This window comes from Eurosta solidaginis, chromosome 3, assembly GCF_040869045.1.
Source record: "Eurosta solidaginis isolate ZX-2024a chromosome 3, ASM4086904v1, whole genome shotgun sequence".
Taxonomy (NCBI): Eukaryota; Metazoa; Arthropoda; class Insecta; order Diptera; family Tephritidae; genus Eurosta; species Eurosta solidaginis.
In genome coordinates this window covers 64,859,328-64,877,230 of record NC_090321.1, presented here as the reverse complement: position 1 = coordinate 64,877,230, position 17,903 = coordinate 64,859,328, and the positions used below count along the sequence as shown (strand labels likewise).

The following is a 17,903-nucleotide window of genomic DNA, read 5'->3' as shown; positions in this document are numbered from 1 at the left end:
AGGGGAGAATCCCCAGGAGGTGCCAATTGCCCTCTTGCAGGTGAACAGCTCTGCTGCTGCCTTCTTGGATCGCTCCACTATATGGTCACTCCATAATAGCTTCCTATCCAGAATGACTCCCAAATACTTGACTTGATCGCTAGACGCTAGAACGTACCCCCAATTCTTGGCGGTGTAAGATTTGGTACTTTGTACCTCCTCGTGAACAGGACAAACTCGGTTTTATCCGAGTTGACTTCCAAACCTGTGGCGGGTTGTACTCCTGGAGCAGCTCCAGGATGTCAGCTGGGTCCGTTGGCGTCACTGGAACCCAGGTTCTAGCCCTTGGTCGTGAGGGGATATCACGCGCCTCCACTATCTTGAGGCGCGCGCCCAGATATACCACCCATATCAGCGTGACGGCGGCCCTATAGAGGTTGACCGACCTGGCGTCGTCACAGGCAATTAGATTAACATTGCCACCCTGCATCGGTGTAAGATGGCGGTGGACCAGGGTTGTCTTTTTAACCTTAACGGCCACTGTAGCGTGCGCGGTCTCGATCCACTTCCACTGTTGTTTCGGGATCCTGCCATCTTCGCTGCTCTCGTGTATAATGCCATTGATCTGCCGACCCTTGGCAATTTCGGCGAAAGACCGCGTCCAGCCTCCCTGCGTCTTGGCCCTTTTCGGTGCCGTGGGGTTGGATTCATCCATAGACCGCTGGCGTTTCGAGGTTTCATCACTCTCGACTAAAACTTTTAAAATTACTTGAACTTAAAAATTAAAAATAAATAATAGTTTAAAAAAACACGCTTTTATAGCTAACCGAACTAAAAGAAGGTTAAACAATCGTTTATAGTTAATCACCTCAAAATAAAATTATAATAAAGTTTAAGTTATTAACAGAATAATTGAGGGTGCTTGATATTGAATGTTACAATCATTCTATTGGCAACTATTTGAGAGGAAAGATATGAAATGTAGTCAAATTCACCCCACGCTTTTTAGTCTGAATTAAATTATTCTGTTAATAACTTAAATTTTATTATAATTTTAGTTTGAGGTGATTAACTATAAACGATTGTTTGACCTTCTACTACTGTTATATAAACTCTTTTTAATTTGAAAATTATTTTCTATAAAAGCGTGTTTTTTTTAGTTTTTTTAAACTATTATTTATTTGTTTGTTTGTTTTCTTCTGTTAATCGTTCGATCTCTTTCTTAAGTGCATTAAAGCCATCACTTATGTTGTGTTGGGACTCTCTTATTTTTTTCAACGCCCGCTCTTGCAATTTAAACTCTTTGTTTAACTTATCTATTATTGTAGCTAGGCTGACACAAGTAGTTTCGTTGTCGCTTGAATCGCATGAAGTTAAGTCTTTTTCTTTGTTATTGTGTCTTTTATTTGTTCTTGTTTTTGGCGCCATTTCTTACTTTTCTATCGCCGTCTTTCGTAGTATTACTTGTTTTACCAAAATTGAAATTTCTTTTTATGTGTTTGCAAACTAACAAGCAAGAAATAAATATGGTGCACAAATCACTTTTGCAAAAAAAGGCACTTGAGTTTTTTGTGGATTTCTAAGTTTTTAACTGCCTTTATTCACTTTAAATTTAATTGTTTTAGCCAAGCTCAGCTTATTGCATCCTCACACTTCAACTGACAAGCAGTGCATTCATTCATTAGGGGCAAAATTCCCCTAACAAAACTTTTTAAAATCAAACATAATGTTTTAAATGAAATATGGCAGCCTATAACTATTTTGACACCTTCAACCCAATCACACCCTGCAAAAATCGTGTGACCAAAAACGCACACAGCCACACGAATTTTTGACAGGGGTGACGATTTGGAATGAAAAATTTTGCAAATGAAATAGCACGCTGACAAATTTTGCTTTCTCACAATGTATCGTGCTCTCTCGCACCTATTATTTTTATAGGGATAGCAAAATACGTAATTTTTGCGTGCAAAAAAATCCGCCATTTCTAATTCAGCAGAGACAGCAAAACATTTCGTGGTGGAAAATTTTTTCAATTTTGAGAGTTTTAAATGGAATATCTCCGGAAAGATTTAAAATTAAGAGGGAGTTCTCCAGATCATAAATATATATATTTTAAAGTTCGCAAACTTATAATTTAAAAGTTATTTGGTGTTAAAATTTGCAAATTTCTATACAAATTTTATATGTGTATACGTATATATATGTGGCAGCACAGCTTTGTAATGTCATCAATAAAATATATATATATATATATATGTGCATGTTGCTGCAAATGCGCGATTGATTTAATAAAAACATTTATAATAAGTAAAAACAATGTAAAAATGAAATGTGAAATGTACAAAAATGCAATTTAAGTTTATCGTTGCCAATTTATATAGATATGTATGTGGAGTAAGGTTTTGAAAGATGTGTAAATTGTAATTTAAAGTGCTATAGACATTTGCTAAATTTGCAAATTTTAACAACAAATAACTTTTAAATTATAAGTTTGCGCACTTTAAAATATATATATTTGTGATCGGGAGAACTCCCTCTTTCATTTGATACCAAGTTTTATCCCGAACTCGGGGGGTGCTATTCTAAAATTTTCCCAAAGTTGTATATTAAAACAATGATTTTTGCTGTTTATTTCGACAAAAAATTTTGATTTGATTTTTGTGCTCATCGAAAGAATTCACAATTATATAGCACCATGCCGCGAATTATGATAAAAGGTGGTGTGTGGAGAAACACTGAGGTAAGCATTTGACGCGACTGGTTACTCTTGGCCGTTTATTAACTAAATTGATAACTTTCAGGATGAAATCCTCAAAGCAGCTGTAATGAAATATGGCAAAAACCAGTGGTCACGTATTGCATCACTGCTGCACCGCAAATCTGCCAATCAATGTAAGGCACGCTGGTCCGAATGGCTTGATCCTAGCATAAAGAAGACATAATGGTCACGGGAGTAGGATGAAAAGCTTTTGCATTTTGCCAAGTTAATGCCAACACAATGGCGTACAATTGCGCCGATTATTTCAGAGGGTTAACTGGCACCAATTGTTCACACCAAATTGTTAGGTACAGGATTCGCCACGGGTAGGTGAGGTTGGCAATCACAACCCCTTGAATCATTTTGGTCGGCAGGTATGCCGCGGATATATTTCTGGCACTTGTGTTTGATGGCTTTTAAGCTAATTACTATTAGTTGCTTTAGAAGTTTTTTACTTAATGTAATAAACTTATAAAATTTGATTTTTTTTCTTCATTTTTTTGTAGCTAAAACTCCATTCTCATAACCAAAGCGTACACCACTAACAAGTGCACAGAAATTTCTATGAAACCAGTGCCAAAATTGGAGTTATTTAAGAAACCCCAAACTGCTATGCCATCACGTCTCAAAGAAAATACCGAACCTAAACAATTTTCGCATATCGTAAGTCCGGTTGGTGTATACATGAAAAATACAGCAACTACGCCGCTCATGTCAAATCTTAAGCAAAGGTCACAGAGTCCAGATGTTCGCAATGCAACTGTTTTTCGTGAAGTAGAACAAAATCGCGAACTTATCAGCCAAAATTCGGTTTGACAGGCAATACGATAACAAAAACATCCAGCTTGCCAAAGAATGCATATATTTCTTCTGAATTCAAGCATGTAAGTAAATGCAATTACTACATAAATTCTCTAAGCAATGAAACCTAGGTAGAGTTTAGAGTATCTAACTTGGATTATGTTGTTGTTATTGGTGTTGTTGTTGTAGCGATAAGGTTACTCCCCGAAGGCGTTGGGGAGTGTTTTCGATGTGATGGTCCTTTGCCGGATACAGATCCGGTACGCTCCGGTAACACAGCACCATTAAGGTGCTACCCCGACCATTTCGGGAACGATTTATATAGCCACATTAAACCTTCAGGCTATCCCTCCCTCGCCACCTCAAGTTCCATGAGGAGCTTGAGGCCGCTAGAACCTCGTCTGTTAGTGAAACAGGATTCGCCGCGGTTAGGTGAGGTTGAAATCGAATCAATTCAAGTTTGAAATCGAAGCAGTCAACCACCAGTTTCAGCTACACCACCAACATCAAGTGCAGGCGGTGTTGCAGTTCCATACCAGCACACAGGTGAACAGCAAATGCCACCGCAATCGTGTCCAATGCCACGACAGTCTGGTCTAATGCAGTCACAACCCGGTCAAATGCCACCTCAATACCCTATGCACCAGCCATTTGATGGCCATGAGAAACATGGTCCTCCAGGTATGCCGCCCGCATCAACTGGACCAGGTGAGCCAATTATCCAGTTATACCAAGGTATATACCACAACAGCAACCGGGTTATGCAATGCCACGATAGCAGCAGCAACAACGTTCCCAGGCTGGCTATCTGCCAATGTCACAAAATCCGGGCTATCCACCACAACCTCAACATCCAGGTTATCCTCTACAACAACCAGGTGTACCACGTGGTTAGATAGGTCAAATGATGCCACCAACACAACCTGGACAGACGCCAATGCTCAGTCAACCACACAAGCCGGGTCAACCCCTAATACCCGGACACGTCCGGACGTCCTGGTTATAATGTATGCTAATACAACTAATAATTTACAAATTTGCTGATGATTATTTTTGTGTTATTTTCTTTAGCAACCACCTGCACCTGTGCTGGTAAATATCAACAGCCGCAACAGTATGATCAAGCCCAAGGCCGTTTAGATCCCGATCAGATGCCAAATCCGATAATAAAATAGCGCTGGTGGTGCTTTTATTACTAATAAACAGGGTTTATTACCACCGTTGGTGACCACAAAATATGTGGTAGAAGATCAGGGTAACTCCTCGCCACGTTACGTTAGGTATCGCTATTCGAAATTAATGTTTTGTTTTGGCAATTACATTGATCTTTCTTCTTTGCAGGTCCTCTTTGTATTGCATACCTGCAACAGCTGATTTATTAAAAACAACAGCTTTGTCCATTACATTTACCGTCTAACCAATGGCACGAACGGTTGAGGGTGAATATGAGCCACCCATTGTAAATTTTGGTGAATTGGGTCCAATTAGATGTAATCGTTGCAAAGCCCAATATCAACTTGTAGATGCTGGTCGTCGTTTCCAATGTCTAATGTGTAAAGTAACAAGAGATGGTAAAAAAAATCTTTCACTTTTACTTGTGTTCATTGATCCATATTTTTTCTCAACAGTGCCAACTGCATATTTCCAACATTTGGGCCATACCGGACAGCGTGTCGATAAATATGAACGTCCTGAACTTGTATTGGGTACATGAGTATTTGTGTAAAATTGCTTGGGTACCGATAGCTCTCATGGTAAACCTCAACTCATATCCAACATCAATGCCTCGCATTCAATTGTGGCACTGTACGCACTACATTGAGTTCACGTAGTATGGACAAGCATTATGTTGATTCCAGTGGTAAGGCCACAATTTCAAATTATGGGGCAACCATTATGAAACTATTGGATATTGTGAATCCAGCCGTAAAATTCTAGTAGACATCGCCAAATTTCAAAATCCTGAGGTAAGTTTTTTGTTATATTAGAATGTGTAGAATAAAAATGTTTCTCTTATCAGGTCGGCGATGGCACCACTTCAGTAGTATTTTAAGCATGTGAAATCTAAAAACAAGTTAAGCCAAATGTTGAGGAAGGCGTGCATGCACGTATCATCATTAAAGCTATACGTAAAGCATTACAATTATGCATGCTAAAATTTGACATGGCTGTACATGTCGAAGCGCCAATCAAAGGAGCAACAAAGTGCTTTATTGGAAAAATGATCTGCCACAGCAATGTCCTCCAATGTCCAAGAGTATCAGACAATTGTTGATGCTGAATGGCGTATTCTGTAGAATAAACTAGCTAGTAAGGCGCCAATGTTGTGTTTTCTAAATTACCAATTGGTGATGTTGCTACACAGTATTTTGCAGATCGTGATATGTTCTGTGCTGTTCATGTACCAGAAGAAGATTGGAAACGTAGAATGAAAGCTTGTGGTGGTGCTGTTACGACTACAGCTAATGATATTAATTCAAGTGTTTTGGGTCAATGTGATTACTTTGAAGAACGTCAGGTTGGTGGTGAACGTTTCAACATTTTCCATGGTTTGACATTAATTTCATTTTTATACTCAGTTGAGCAGAGCTCACAGAGTATATTAAGTTTGATTGGATAACGGTTGGTTGTACATATATAAAGGAATCGAGATAGATATAGACTTCCATATATCAAAATAATCAGGATCGAAACAAAATTTGATTGAGCCATGTCCGTCCGTCCGTTAACACGATAACTTGAGTAAATTTTGAGGTATCTTGATGAAATTTGGTACGTAGGTTCCTGAGCACACATCTCAGATCGCTATTTAAAATGAACGATATCGGACTATAACCACGCCCACTTTTTCGATATCGAAAAACCGAAAAAGTGATATAATTCATTACAAAAGACAGATAAAGCGACGGAACTTGGTAGATGAGTTGAGCTTATGACGCAGAATAGAAAATTAGTAAAATTTTGGACAATGGGCGTGGCACCGCCCACTTTTAAAAGAAGGTAATTTAAAACTTTTGCAAGCTGTAATTTGGCAGGCACCCGTATCTACAGTCAGTAAACGTTCCTTTCCATCCACATGTCCTCCGACAGTAAGATTGCTTGACCTTCTTCCAATTTGCGAGATAGAGATTATGGGGCATTCAATTGAGGGAGCCAGCTGTCGCCCCTTGCGGCTGACTCGCTTTAGTTTAACGATTGAGTGGATTTGGAGATTTGCTCGTCTCCTTCAGCTCTGCGTTTACGGCCACCCACATTGTTGGAACTATTGGAATTGCTACTGCAATGACGTGCAATGTGACCTGGGTTACCGCACTTGAAACATTTCATAACTCCGGCATTTTTCTGTTGTGATCCCTTCAGAGCTTCCAAAATTGTATCTACCCACTCTGGCCTTTCTACTTCCACACGATGAGCTTTGTATGCTGGTTTACTCAATAATGACGCCGTTTCCTGAGTCAATGCATGGGATACCGTTTCAGAAAATGTTTGCTTTGGGTTCGCGTATGTGGCTCGCTTCGTTTCGACGTCCCTTATGTCATTTATAAAGCTCTGAATCTTCGCTCTTTCCGTGTATTCCACGGGTGCATCCGCATTTGCAAGATGAGCCAATCTTTCAATGTCCGAAGCAAACTCCTGCAAAGTCTCGTTAGCTTTTTGGTAGCGGTTTTGCAGTTCTATTTGAAATATCTGTTTCCTGTGTTCGCTTCCGTATCGCCGTTCTACATCAGCCATCAATGCGTCATAACTGTTCCGTTCGTACTCTGGAATAGTCTGTAAGATTTCGGCAGCGGGTCCTTTCAATGCTACGAAGAGTGCGGCAACTTTATCTTCCACATTCCAGTTGTTCACTGCTGCGGTCTTCTCAAACTGTAGCTTAAAGACCTCGAAAGGAACAGAACCGTCAAAGGATGGTGTTTTTACCTTTGAATTACTAGTTGAAACTGCTGGGCGATTTAGCTGCAACTGCTCGATACGTCCTCTCAAAGCATCCACCTCGGCCTCGATTTTTTCTTCAAACTGTGAAATTTTTGTATCTTGCGCCTCCAACTTCGAGGAAATACGTCCTTCTTGCTCTTCCAGTTGAGCAGAGATCTGCGATGATATCTGTGCTGAAATTTGAGCCGACATTTCGGATATCCGTGCCTCTTGTGCTTCAATCTTCGCTGTTATACGGTTCTCCTGCGATTCCAGCTGAGATGACATTTGCGACGACATTTCGGATATACGCGTTTCTTGTGCTTCCATCTTCGATGTAATCTGTGTCGACATTTCTGACATACGCGTTTCTTGTGCTTCCATCTTCGATGTAATCTGTGTCGACATTTCTGACATACGCATTTCTTGTGCTTCCATCTTCGATGTAATCTGTGTCGACATTTCTGACATACGCGTTTCTTGTGCTTCAATCTTTGATGTTATACGTGTCTCTTGAGATTCCATCTGTGATGACATTGTCGATGTTTGAGCAGATATTGCAGCCAATATCATGTTCAGGTCTGTGTTCGCCATTGTCTGCGGTGTTTCTTCCATTTTTGTTATTTCCTCGCCATCAAGATGAAAGTCATACTCTTCCACATCAATTCCTTCTGCTTCCATTGCCTCTCGTAGCCGTGCCTGAAGTTCAAGTTTAACGCCGCTTGTATTCAATCCACGGCTCTCCAACTCCTTTAGTTGCTGGATCTTCAATTCACTGAACTTTGCCATGTCCTTGTTGTCCTCTGGAATTTATTCAACAATTCCTCTTCTGACACCAATTGTAACGAATCTGCCGCAAATCCTCTTATTTGCAGTCCTCTGCTAAGTTCGAATCACTAACCTGTTGAATAAATAATTCCAATATTGAATGATGGAAAAATGGCCTTTATTAAGTACTTCACAATAACACTTATACTTTGCTACTCGCTGGCTTAATAACCAAACTGATTGATAACTCAAATGATAGCTCAACACAAACTGAATTACTTCTTACTCGCCTGCCCCGCTTTTATAGTTTACGCTGCATACTTCTAGGCTCTTCGATTTCCAGAACTTACTAGTTATTTCGGCTACAAAATCGCCAGCCACAACTACGTGCAAAAATTATTGCCCTCTCTTGTGACAACTGAGATAAGATATATGCATGTGTTTGTGCATTGCCGCTCCGATGCTCGTATACGTACATATGTGGACGCAATTATTTATTCGTTTATGTAGATACATAATGATTGAATTATTGATGTGAATGTTTGTAGTTTACAGTCTCTCGCGCATACATAGGCGCATAAGTAAATGCATCTGTGTGTGACATCTCTTTCGGCTGCCTTATATATGTGTATACATGATTTGATTATTGACGTAAATACTGCTTGGCATGGCCTTAGCATCGCCTTAGTGATGGTACAGCTCAGCGATGCCAATATCCGTGACAATATTATGTAGAAGAATATGAAAAATTTCTGCAGGGCGAAATAAAAAACCCTTAAAATCTTGGCAGGTATTACATATATAAATAAATTAGCGGTATCCAGCAGATAATGTTCTGGGTCACCCTGGTCCACATTTTGGTCGATATCTGGAAAACGCCTTCACATATACAACTACCACCACTCCCTTTTAAAACTCTCATTAATGCCTTTAATTTGATACCCATATCGTACAAACATATACTAAAGTCACCCCTGGTCCAACTTTATGGCGATATCTCGAAAAGGCGAACACCTATAGAACGAAGGCCCACTCCCTTTTAAAAATACTCATTAACACCTTTCATTTGATACCCATATCGCACAAACAGAGTCTAGAGTCACCCCTGGTACACCTTTATTTCGATACCTCGAAAAGGCGTCCACCTATAGAACTAAGGCCCACTCCCTTTTAAAAACTCATTAACTCCTTTCGTTTGATACCCATATTGTACAAACAAATTCTAGAGTCACCCCTGGCCCACCTTTATGGCGATATCTCGAAACGGCGTCCACCTATGGAACTAAGGATTACTCCCTTTTAAAAAACTCATTAACACCTTTCTTTTGATACCCATATTGTACAAACAAATTCTAGGGTCACCCCTGGTCCACCTTTATGGCGATATCTGGAAACGGCGTCCACCTATGGAACTAAGGACTACTCCCTTTTAAAATACTCATTAACACCTTTCTTTTGATACCCATATTGTACAAACAAATTCTAGGGTCACCCCTGGTCCACCTTTATGGCGATATCTCGAAACGGCGTCCACCTATGGAACTAAGGATTACTCCCTTTTAAAATACTCATTAACACCTTTCATTTGATACCCATATCGTACCAACGCATTCTAGAGTCACCCCTGGTCCACCTTTATGGCGATATCTCGAAAAGGCGACCACCTATACAACAACCACCACTCCCTTTTAAAACCCTCATTAATACCTTTAATTTGATACCCATATCGTACAAACACATTCTAGAGTCACCCCTGGTTCACTTTTATGGCGATATTTCGAAACGGCATCCACCTATAGAACTAAGGCCCATTACCTTTTAAAATACTCATTAACACCATTCGTTTGATGCCCATATTGTACAAACAAATTCTAGAGTCACCCCTGGTCCACCTTTATGGCGATATCTCGAAACGGTGTCCACCTATGGAACTAAGGATTACTCCCTTTTAAAATACTCATTACCACCTTTCATTTGATACCCATATCGTACAAACGCATTCTAAAGTCAACCCTGATCTACCTTTATGGCTATATCCCTAAATGGCGTCCACCTATAGAACTATGGCCCACTCCCTCATAAAATACTCTTTAATGCCTTTTATTTGATACGCATGTCATACAAACACATTCCAGGGTTTCCCTCGGTTCATTTTCCTACATGGTTTTTTTCCCTTATGTTGTCACCATAGCTCTCAACTGAGTATGTAATGTTCGGTTACACCCGAACTTAACCTTCCTTACTTGTTATAGTTTATAATTATTTAAAGGTTGCGTTAATGCTAGAACAAGTACATTGATTTTACGTGGCAGTGTTGAACAATTTTTGGGAGAAACTGAGCTTGGTAAACATGATGCTATAATGCTTTTGCGGCGTACAATTAAACATGATTCTGTTGTTGTTGGTAAGTCAAAAGACAAATTTAAAAAAATGTCTAATCTTAGGGCCACATTCTCTATTACGAGACGAACTTTCGATGCGGATCAGAGACGAATCGCTAGTGTATTTGCACTATGTTAAACAATGGCAACTTATCACTTGACAATTACTTTTGCCTTCCCATTAGTTAGAAAGGTAAAGACCGAACGAAAATGATAGAGAATACCATTGCTAGACGAAATCGTTTGGAGGCGAATCGTTCGTCTGAGCTATCGTTCGCAATACAGAATGAAGCCTTTAAATTGTTAAGTAATATAATGATAAGATTGTGTCCAAATACCCCCCAGCGGGTGAGGGGGTCAGAATTTATCCGCGGTAGGTATGCCTGTCGTAAGAGGCGACTAAAATACCAGATTCAAGGGGCTGTGTAGCGCAACCCTTCAGGTTGCCAGCGCAATATATAGCTTCTCCAAACCCAATTGTCAACCTCACCTATCCGCGGCGAATCGCGAGGGTGGGTGGGGGGGTGGGTAGGGAGGGATGGCCTGAAGGTTTAATGTGGCCACATAAATCGTTCCCGAGATGGTCGGGCTAGCACTTTAATGGTGCTGTGTTACCGGAGCGTACCGGATCTGTATCCGGCTAAAGGACCATCACATCGATAACACTCAAAGGCTCTGGGAAGCAACCTTATCGCTACAAAAACAACAACAACATTGTGTCCAAATCCCGAAAAAAAAAACTATAAAATTTGTGTCAGTGAAATGATAATTATTGCTTTTGGTTGTTAGTTTTGAGGCATCGTCATCGAGTTCTTTCTGATCGTATATGCCGGTTCTTTTGCATTCTTTTACATGCATAAAGTGCCGTTGAAGCCTTGCTCACCCTCTCATCCACGTTGAGCTTCCATGACAGCTTACTGTCTAGGACCATTCCTAGATATTTTGCGCAAGGTTTCTCCCGTAGGGTCGCCCCTCCTAACTTAGGCCTGGTCCAATTAGGGACCTTGTACCTCTTTGTAAACAAGACCGTATGCAACGTCATCTGCGTAAACCGTAAGTTTTTCTGGTCCCTCGTAGAATCCCCTAAGCAGTTGGTTAATGACCAGCGTCCACAGCAGAGGTGATAGCGCCCCTCCCTGCGGAGTGCCCCTGTCCACTAATTTCGTGGCCGCGTACAATCCCCATTGCGATGTAATCTTACTGCAGTTTAACATGCAGTCGATCCATCTGGGTAAGGCTGGATGTACTTTAACGTAATTAAGACCATCAATAATCGCCCATTTAGAAAGCCCCGGCAATGCTTAAGAAGACTTCTAGAGCATATTCCTTATATTCCAGGGCTTTTTCTATGCTTATTACCACCCTATGCAATGCGGTGTCTACTGACTTGCCTTTGGTGTACGCCTGTTGTGTTGTGAAGAGCAGCTTTTCATCCACGTTGGACTTTATGTACACATCTATCAGCCTCTCAAAGGTTTTGAGCAGAAATGATGTTAAGCTATTGGGTCTATAATCTTTGGGATACACGTGACCGATCTTCCCCGCCTTTGGTAGGAAAGCTACACGAGCAGTTCTCCAAGAGTGCGGTACATGATTTAGTTTATGCACCCATCGAATATTATTTTAAGCCATCCCACGACCGCCCTACTTGAAACTTGTAGCAAGGCCGGACATGTACCATCTGAGCCCGGCTATTTCACCACCACTACGAGGTCCTCAGTAGTGTAATTAGGCAGCATATATGAATGCAGCTGTTTCCTTACCATTACTACAGCTCGCACCCGTCCTTCCGTTTGCGCATAGTAAACGCCAAATCCGCGCGCGCTAAGTCCAGAAACCTTTCCTCCCGATGGAAGCCACGGCTCCTGGATCAGCGCGTTAGGAGGAGGAGTTCGCTCGACGCCACTTTTCTGTGCTGGAGGTTTATATGTAGGACTCGCAGCACCAATGGGCTGCTTTTCCCCCTCCAGCACCTTCATCGTGACGTCGTCTTCCTCCCCTAGCGCTTTTGGTTTAGAGTGTTCGAAGCCCCCTTCAGCCTCTTGTACTTGTTGTGCCGGGTGTTCCTCTGTGCGACCCACAGCACCATCTGGCTATTGGTCCCCTTCTAACACATTCGGGGTGACGTGGGCTACCTCCACCTGTCTTTTTTCCCTTAGGCTTTTGAGGTCCTTTTCGACTTCGCCCACGTCCAGCGTGTTAGGACTTTAATACCCGCGACTTCTTTTCCTGAGTCGCATATAAATTTTGCCTGTACCAAACGACATTTTTCCAAGCTGCGCGTACAATATGTCCTCCGCCTGCTTGTTTATTTGGAAGATGTATAACTGACCTTCCTCCGTAGGCCGAGATACAGTAAGTACCTTCCAATCCTGTGTCGGTATGTTCGGATTCTGATTCTGCAAAAGTCGCAGTGTATCCTCCGACTTCATCACGCATGGTATCCATACCTTAACTTTTGGTACCTTGAGGATTTGCGCTTTATCCACCATCTCAAAACGCGCGTTCGTGCCCTGCCTTTGGAGGTTTGGGAAGTGGTTCCAGCCACCGCAAGCTCGTGATGTTGTCGCACGCTATCATCTTCATACCATTATACCATCCCCCGAATCAAAGTTGGAAGGAGCTTACTTGGTTATTCCCGCATCATCTTAAGCGTTAAGCTAATAAGCTCCTTTTCTACAGATCTCCACCTTTCACTAGTCATCTGTTCGAAAGGACTGCTACGATCAACCAGCGCCACAGTCAGTGACTGCTTTGCCACATCACTCATCTTCTCGGGAAAAGCCGGCGTCTTAGTGTTATTTCCCTTTGGCACTTCCGAGAAATCCGGAGTCTTAGCTCCCTTTAGCACCTCCGAGAAAGTCGGAGTCTTAGCGTTATCTCCCTTTGGCTTATTTCCTACTTCCATAGTTGGAACTTCCCTCTGACTCGCAGCCTTCGAGGTAGTTGCTACCTCGCTATTGGGGCCCATCTGTCTTACAGCTTTGGGCCTACTTGTCTTGTCTATGGGACTGCCCTGCGTCGCGGCTCTGGGACTGGGCCCTTTCTGCCTCTTGAAAGCAGGCTTGTCGCCTTCCGCCGAACGTGCCTTTTCATTCTGCTATTCGACGCTTCTTCCTCCTCATACCGGTTGCAGAACCGAGGGTTTCTCGCAGCAAACCTTTTGAACTGCCTTCGACCTACTTCTACCGCCTCATGAGCCCATGCCAAGCGCTCGATCTCCTCTTCTGTTGGGTCCACCACTGCTCCCAAGCGTTGTACAATTCTTAGTACTGCACGGTACTTCGAGAGAGCTCTTTGCTCCGTACCCTTCTCCACTCTTCTACTCCTTTTTCATTTGTGTGCTTCTCCAACACGGAGTTCATTGAATCAGCACTACTCTTGCTCCCCGAGTCCGACGCATCGCTTAGTCCGTATTTGTCGTCCTTGGCTTGCGGCTCAGTCCTCTTCTTATCATCGTCCTTATGAAAATTAGGTAATGAGTCGTTCATCTTGGTCGTACGACCACCAGCCCGGCAAGGCGGGCTCAGCGGTCCAGTATTATATACGGGGAAAGAACCGTCAGCCACAGCAGCGCCCCTTACTGTGGTAAGGCCATCAATACTTCCCGAGGTGGTCCGGTATCGGGAAGGCTCCGTTCGAATACAGCCGAATTTATCCCCTGGCTACAAATCGTCCAATAGGCACGGTCCGCATAACACCCTGGATTAGGGGGTTGGCAGTTCTTGGTCACCGACATCCCGCCGCCCTCCTATGAGGCGAAACGGCGTAGATGCCAGTCCTAAACAGCTCCTCCTCATAGTCGGGCGCTATGGAGATCGGCTAAGCCCTCACACCAACGACGGTTTTCGTTACAATTGCTAGTGCATGCTCTCCAAGATGTAGATCCTGATCGAAAGTCACACCCAAAATTTTAGGGTGTAAGACAGTCGGTAAGGTAATGCCATATGGTCGACATTTGGCGCGGTCATGTTTTAAATAAGGTCACCGATGATTTGGTTGGTGACAATATCAGGTTTCGCGAGGCGACAAAACTGGAGAGATTGGGAGATAGCTGTTTATTTTATTACAAAGCTCATCGATGTAGGAAACAATAGCATAGGCGTAAAAGCAATAGTGACTCCTGGTGGTAAAGGTAGCTATTGATATGTAGAAGTTAAGTAGAAGTTTGAATATGAGTTTTTTTAAGTTATAGCAAAAAAAGCGTTGAGGATTTTTAATATCTTACCAGGTACCTTCGTACATGTTTCTAAGAATGAAGAATAAAACCTATTCAAACTCAATTTTCACCAGGACAAAGCCGATGAGACTTCGCTATACTTTAACATACAATACGTTACCCCATTTTAGCACAACTATCATTTTTGATTTTATTAAATTTTATAAAATGTTTCTTCCTCTACAGTTCTATTTCGGTATTGGATGGTAAATATGGCTTTCGCATTTTCTCAGTCAATAACTGTGAAAAGGTGGAAGAAATCTATGCGTGTAAATCTCACATATTATCTTGGTCGAGCGTTTCTTCAATAGCTCTCTAGTGGTGATGGTGACAGCAGAGAAACCCAACTGTTTACAAATGTTACACTTCAAAAAGAATCAAAATATCTGCCATTGCGTCTACGGCTCAAATACCCACAGTATATGAATGAATCGATTGCACCTAATTGTCTGCCTAACGGATAGTATACATATTCATCAAATCGAAAATATTGCACGAAACGAACTGGGTCTGAATACTGAAACAGTACACATATTCAAAATCGATGACGAGGCTGTGATGGTGGTATAGGGTGAGTTGTTGAATAACATACGAAAACCACTTTAACCCATCTATATATTTGCATTACAGCTAAAGCTTTACAAACAGCAAAAATTGCTGGTGCCAAGCAATTGGAAAAGGCAGTGAAGCATTCATCACACTGTACGGATGGTGTAAAGTTAGAAACTGCTGTTATAACAGCTGCCACCGACACAACGGTCATCTCTACTTCGCCGAGTAGCGGCTCGTCCGACTATCTATCGAAGACAGTATAATCATATGACTTATCTTGTTTGGTTGATTTTCTATATATATATATATATACGAACTATAAATACAGGACAAATGACAACAACAGATCAGAACGAAAATCGACACTGATGATGGCACAACGCCGAAACCGGTTTGTCTCAAAACCAAATTTGACAAGGGATGACGGAAAATCGTTCCAATATACATCGTATAATCATATCTTTTGCCAACACAGGTTAGCGATGTGCTTGCACAGGAAAAGATTTCAATTGGAAAACAAAAACCAATTAAGAGAGTTTATTTATTATTAAAGTATTTACTTTTCTTTATATCAACAGTATTAATTTAAGTTGCAATATCACGTACATATATAATAAGGGATGTGATACGATTGCTGTCGGAATTAGATTTCAAACCAATCAATACTCCTGCTAAGGGTTGCAGAATTATTGCTTGAATAATTAGATTTAGAACAATAATAAGTCCGACTTAATTACAAGTCGTACATTTTTAAGTTCATCAATTACGACAGCAATCGGATTCCACGACACCTTTGAATATTCTTGATTTGAAAAAAGAGTAAACCTAATCTGAATTTCTACTAAGCTTTAAGTTGTAGATTATTTAAATAATTGGAGTTTTTTCTGAAGCTTAAAATTATTTTCTGTTCGCTTGGAAAAGATTTCAATTGGAAAATAAAAACCAATAAGGCGAGTTTATTTATTATTAAAATTCTTACTTTTCTTTTTTATCAACTGTATTAATTTAAGTTACAATTTCATGTACATATATAATAAGGTATGTCGTGATACGATTACTGTTGGAATTAGATTTGAAACCAATCAATACTCCTTCTAGGGTTTCAGAATTATTGCTTGAATGATTAGATTAAGAACAATAATAAGTCTGACTCAATTACTAGTCCTACATTTTTTAATTCATATTTTACTTTATTACTTTCAAATTCAATTACGACAGCAATCCGATTCCACGACACCTTTGAATATTATTCTTGATTTGAAAACAAGAGTAAATCTAATCTTAATTTCTACTTAGCTTTAAGTTGTAGACTTAAATTGATTCAAATAATCAAATTTTGTATTCGAAACCATGTAAACAACTCAAATTATACATGAATATAACACACTTCTGAATTTTCCAAATGTAAAGTTAGCTGCAGCAGCAATACAGCTCAAAGCAATTAATATATTTTTATGTTATTATTAAAGTACTTACTTCCTTTTTATATTAAATGTATTAATTTAAGTTGCAATTTCATGAATATATGAGGCTCCAAGATGCAAAACCAGATGAATCCATGATATGTAAAAGTTAGAAAAGCACAAAAAAGCTGAAATTTTGTAAATTGTTATGAATTTTCAATACGGGTTTTTAGAATGTTGCTAGGCGATGCAATATTGTCGCAATTTAAATATTATTTTAAAATTTTTAAATATCTGGTTTTGCATCTAGGCGCCTCATATATTCTTTATTTGGCAAAAATTTACTAAATCTGATGATATGTTTTAAATAAATGTTTATATTATATGTTATGTTTGGTTATTATAATTAAAAATAAATATTGAAAATTAAATTTTTTTGGTTCATATTTTATTCTCGTAGCTGCTACAGGTAAAGTAAATCGGCAGGTAAAATTCAAGTTATATGGCGGTTATATAAGAGGTAAAACCGCAGTAAAATTGATTGTCAAATGACTCGAAAATGTAGAGGAAAACACCGAAAATTTGACCGCCTTTTGACGCGCATTGTGACGTGTGTGAGCAGAGCAGTGCTATGCTCACATCCTATAAGTGGGAGCGGAATGCACAATCACATAAATAGGTACGAAATGGGAAAAAAGTGTAAAAAAGTTACCGACGCCTGAACAAACGTGACCAAAATTTAATAGGGGCGTGACCGTACAATGACGGTCAAATGACTAGTCAAATGACGTAGAGCGTTTTTGCAGGGCAGGTATGTTAGCCATTAAAAGTACGAACGTATCAACCCTGAAAACGGATATTTCAATGAAACTGAATGAAAAAGTGATTGCAGTCAACAAATTTTGCAATCATCGTGAGTGGTAGTGCTCTCGATGCATTCACAATCAAGCTGAATGCTTTTTTTACAGTCGTGCAATCACTAAGGGAATTTTTGAGTGGAAAAAATTAAATCGCATTCAAACTTGGCTTATATATTTGAAATCAAACAATCATATTTGTAAAATGAATCAATCTTGATTTATAACTGTATTGATTGAATCATTTTACAGCTCTGATAAATAGTT

The 17,903-nt window shown here is 40.4% G+C and overlaps 1 protein-coding gene and 1 pseudogene across 12 annotated transcripts in view; one reads left to right on the top strand and one right to left on the bottom strand.

Annotated features, from left to right (window-relative positions):
- LOC137243853 (T-complex protein 1 subunit eta-like) overlaps nucleotides 1-17,210 on the top strand; it is a 28,484-nt gene extending 11,274 nt beyond the window's left edge. The window contains exons 1-12 of one of the 12 annotated variants that reach the window (XR_010950651.1): nucleotides 2,307-2,722; nucleotides 2,784-3,066; nucleotides 3,247-3,624; nucleotides 3,731-4,548; nucleotides 4,613-4,821; nucleotides 4,883-5,112; nucleotides 5,170-5,508; nucleotides 5,562-6,090; nucleotides 10,494-10,628; nucleotides 15,011-15,395; nucleotides 15,455-15,633; nucleotides 15,705-17,210. Coding sequence is in view for 5 of the 12 variants with exons in the window: in XM_067772069.1 (XP_067628170.1) it covers nucleotides 5,925-6,090; nucleotides 10,494-10,628; nucleotides 15,011-15,135 (426 nt within the window). In the remaining 7 variants the exon portion in view is untranslated. Of the gene's footprint in view, nucleotides 1-2,305; nucleotides 2,723-2,783; nucleotides 3,067-3,246; nucleotides 3,625-3,730; nucleotides 4,549-4,612; nucleotides 4,822-4,882; nucleotides 5,113-5,169; nucleotides 5,509-5,561; nucleotides 6,091-10,476; nucleotides 10,629-15,010; nucleotides 15,396-15,454 lie in introns of those variants that run through there. The other 11 variants (XM_067772067.1, XM_067772066.1, XR_010950647.1 and 8 more) reach the window with 11 other exon arrangements.
- The window catches only part of LOC137243855 (T-complex protein 1 subunit eta pseudogene), a 258,228-nt pseudogene that overhangs the window by 129,023 nt on the left and 111,302 nt on the right, over nucleotides 1-17,903 (bottom strand).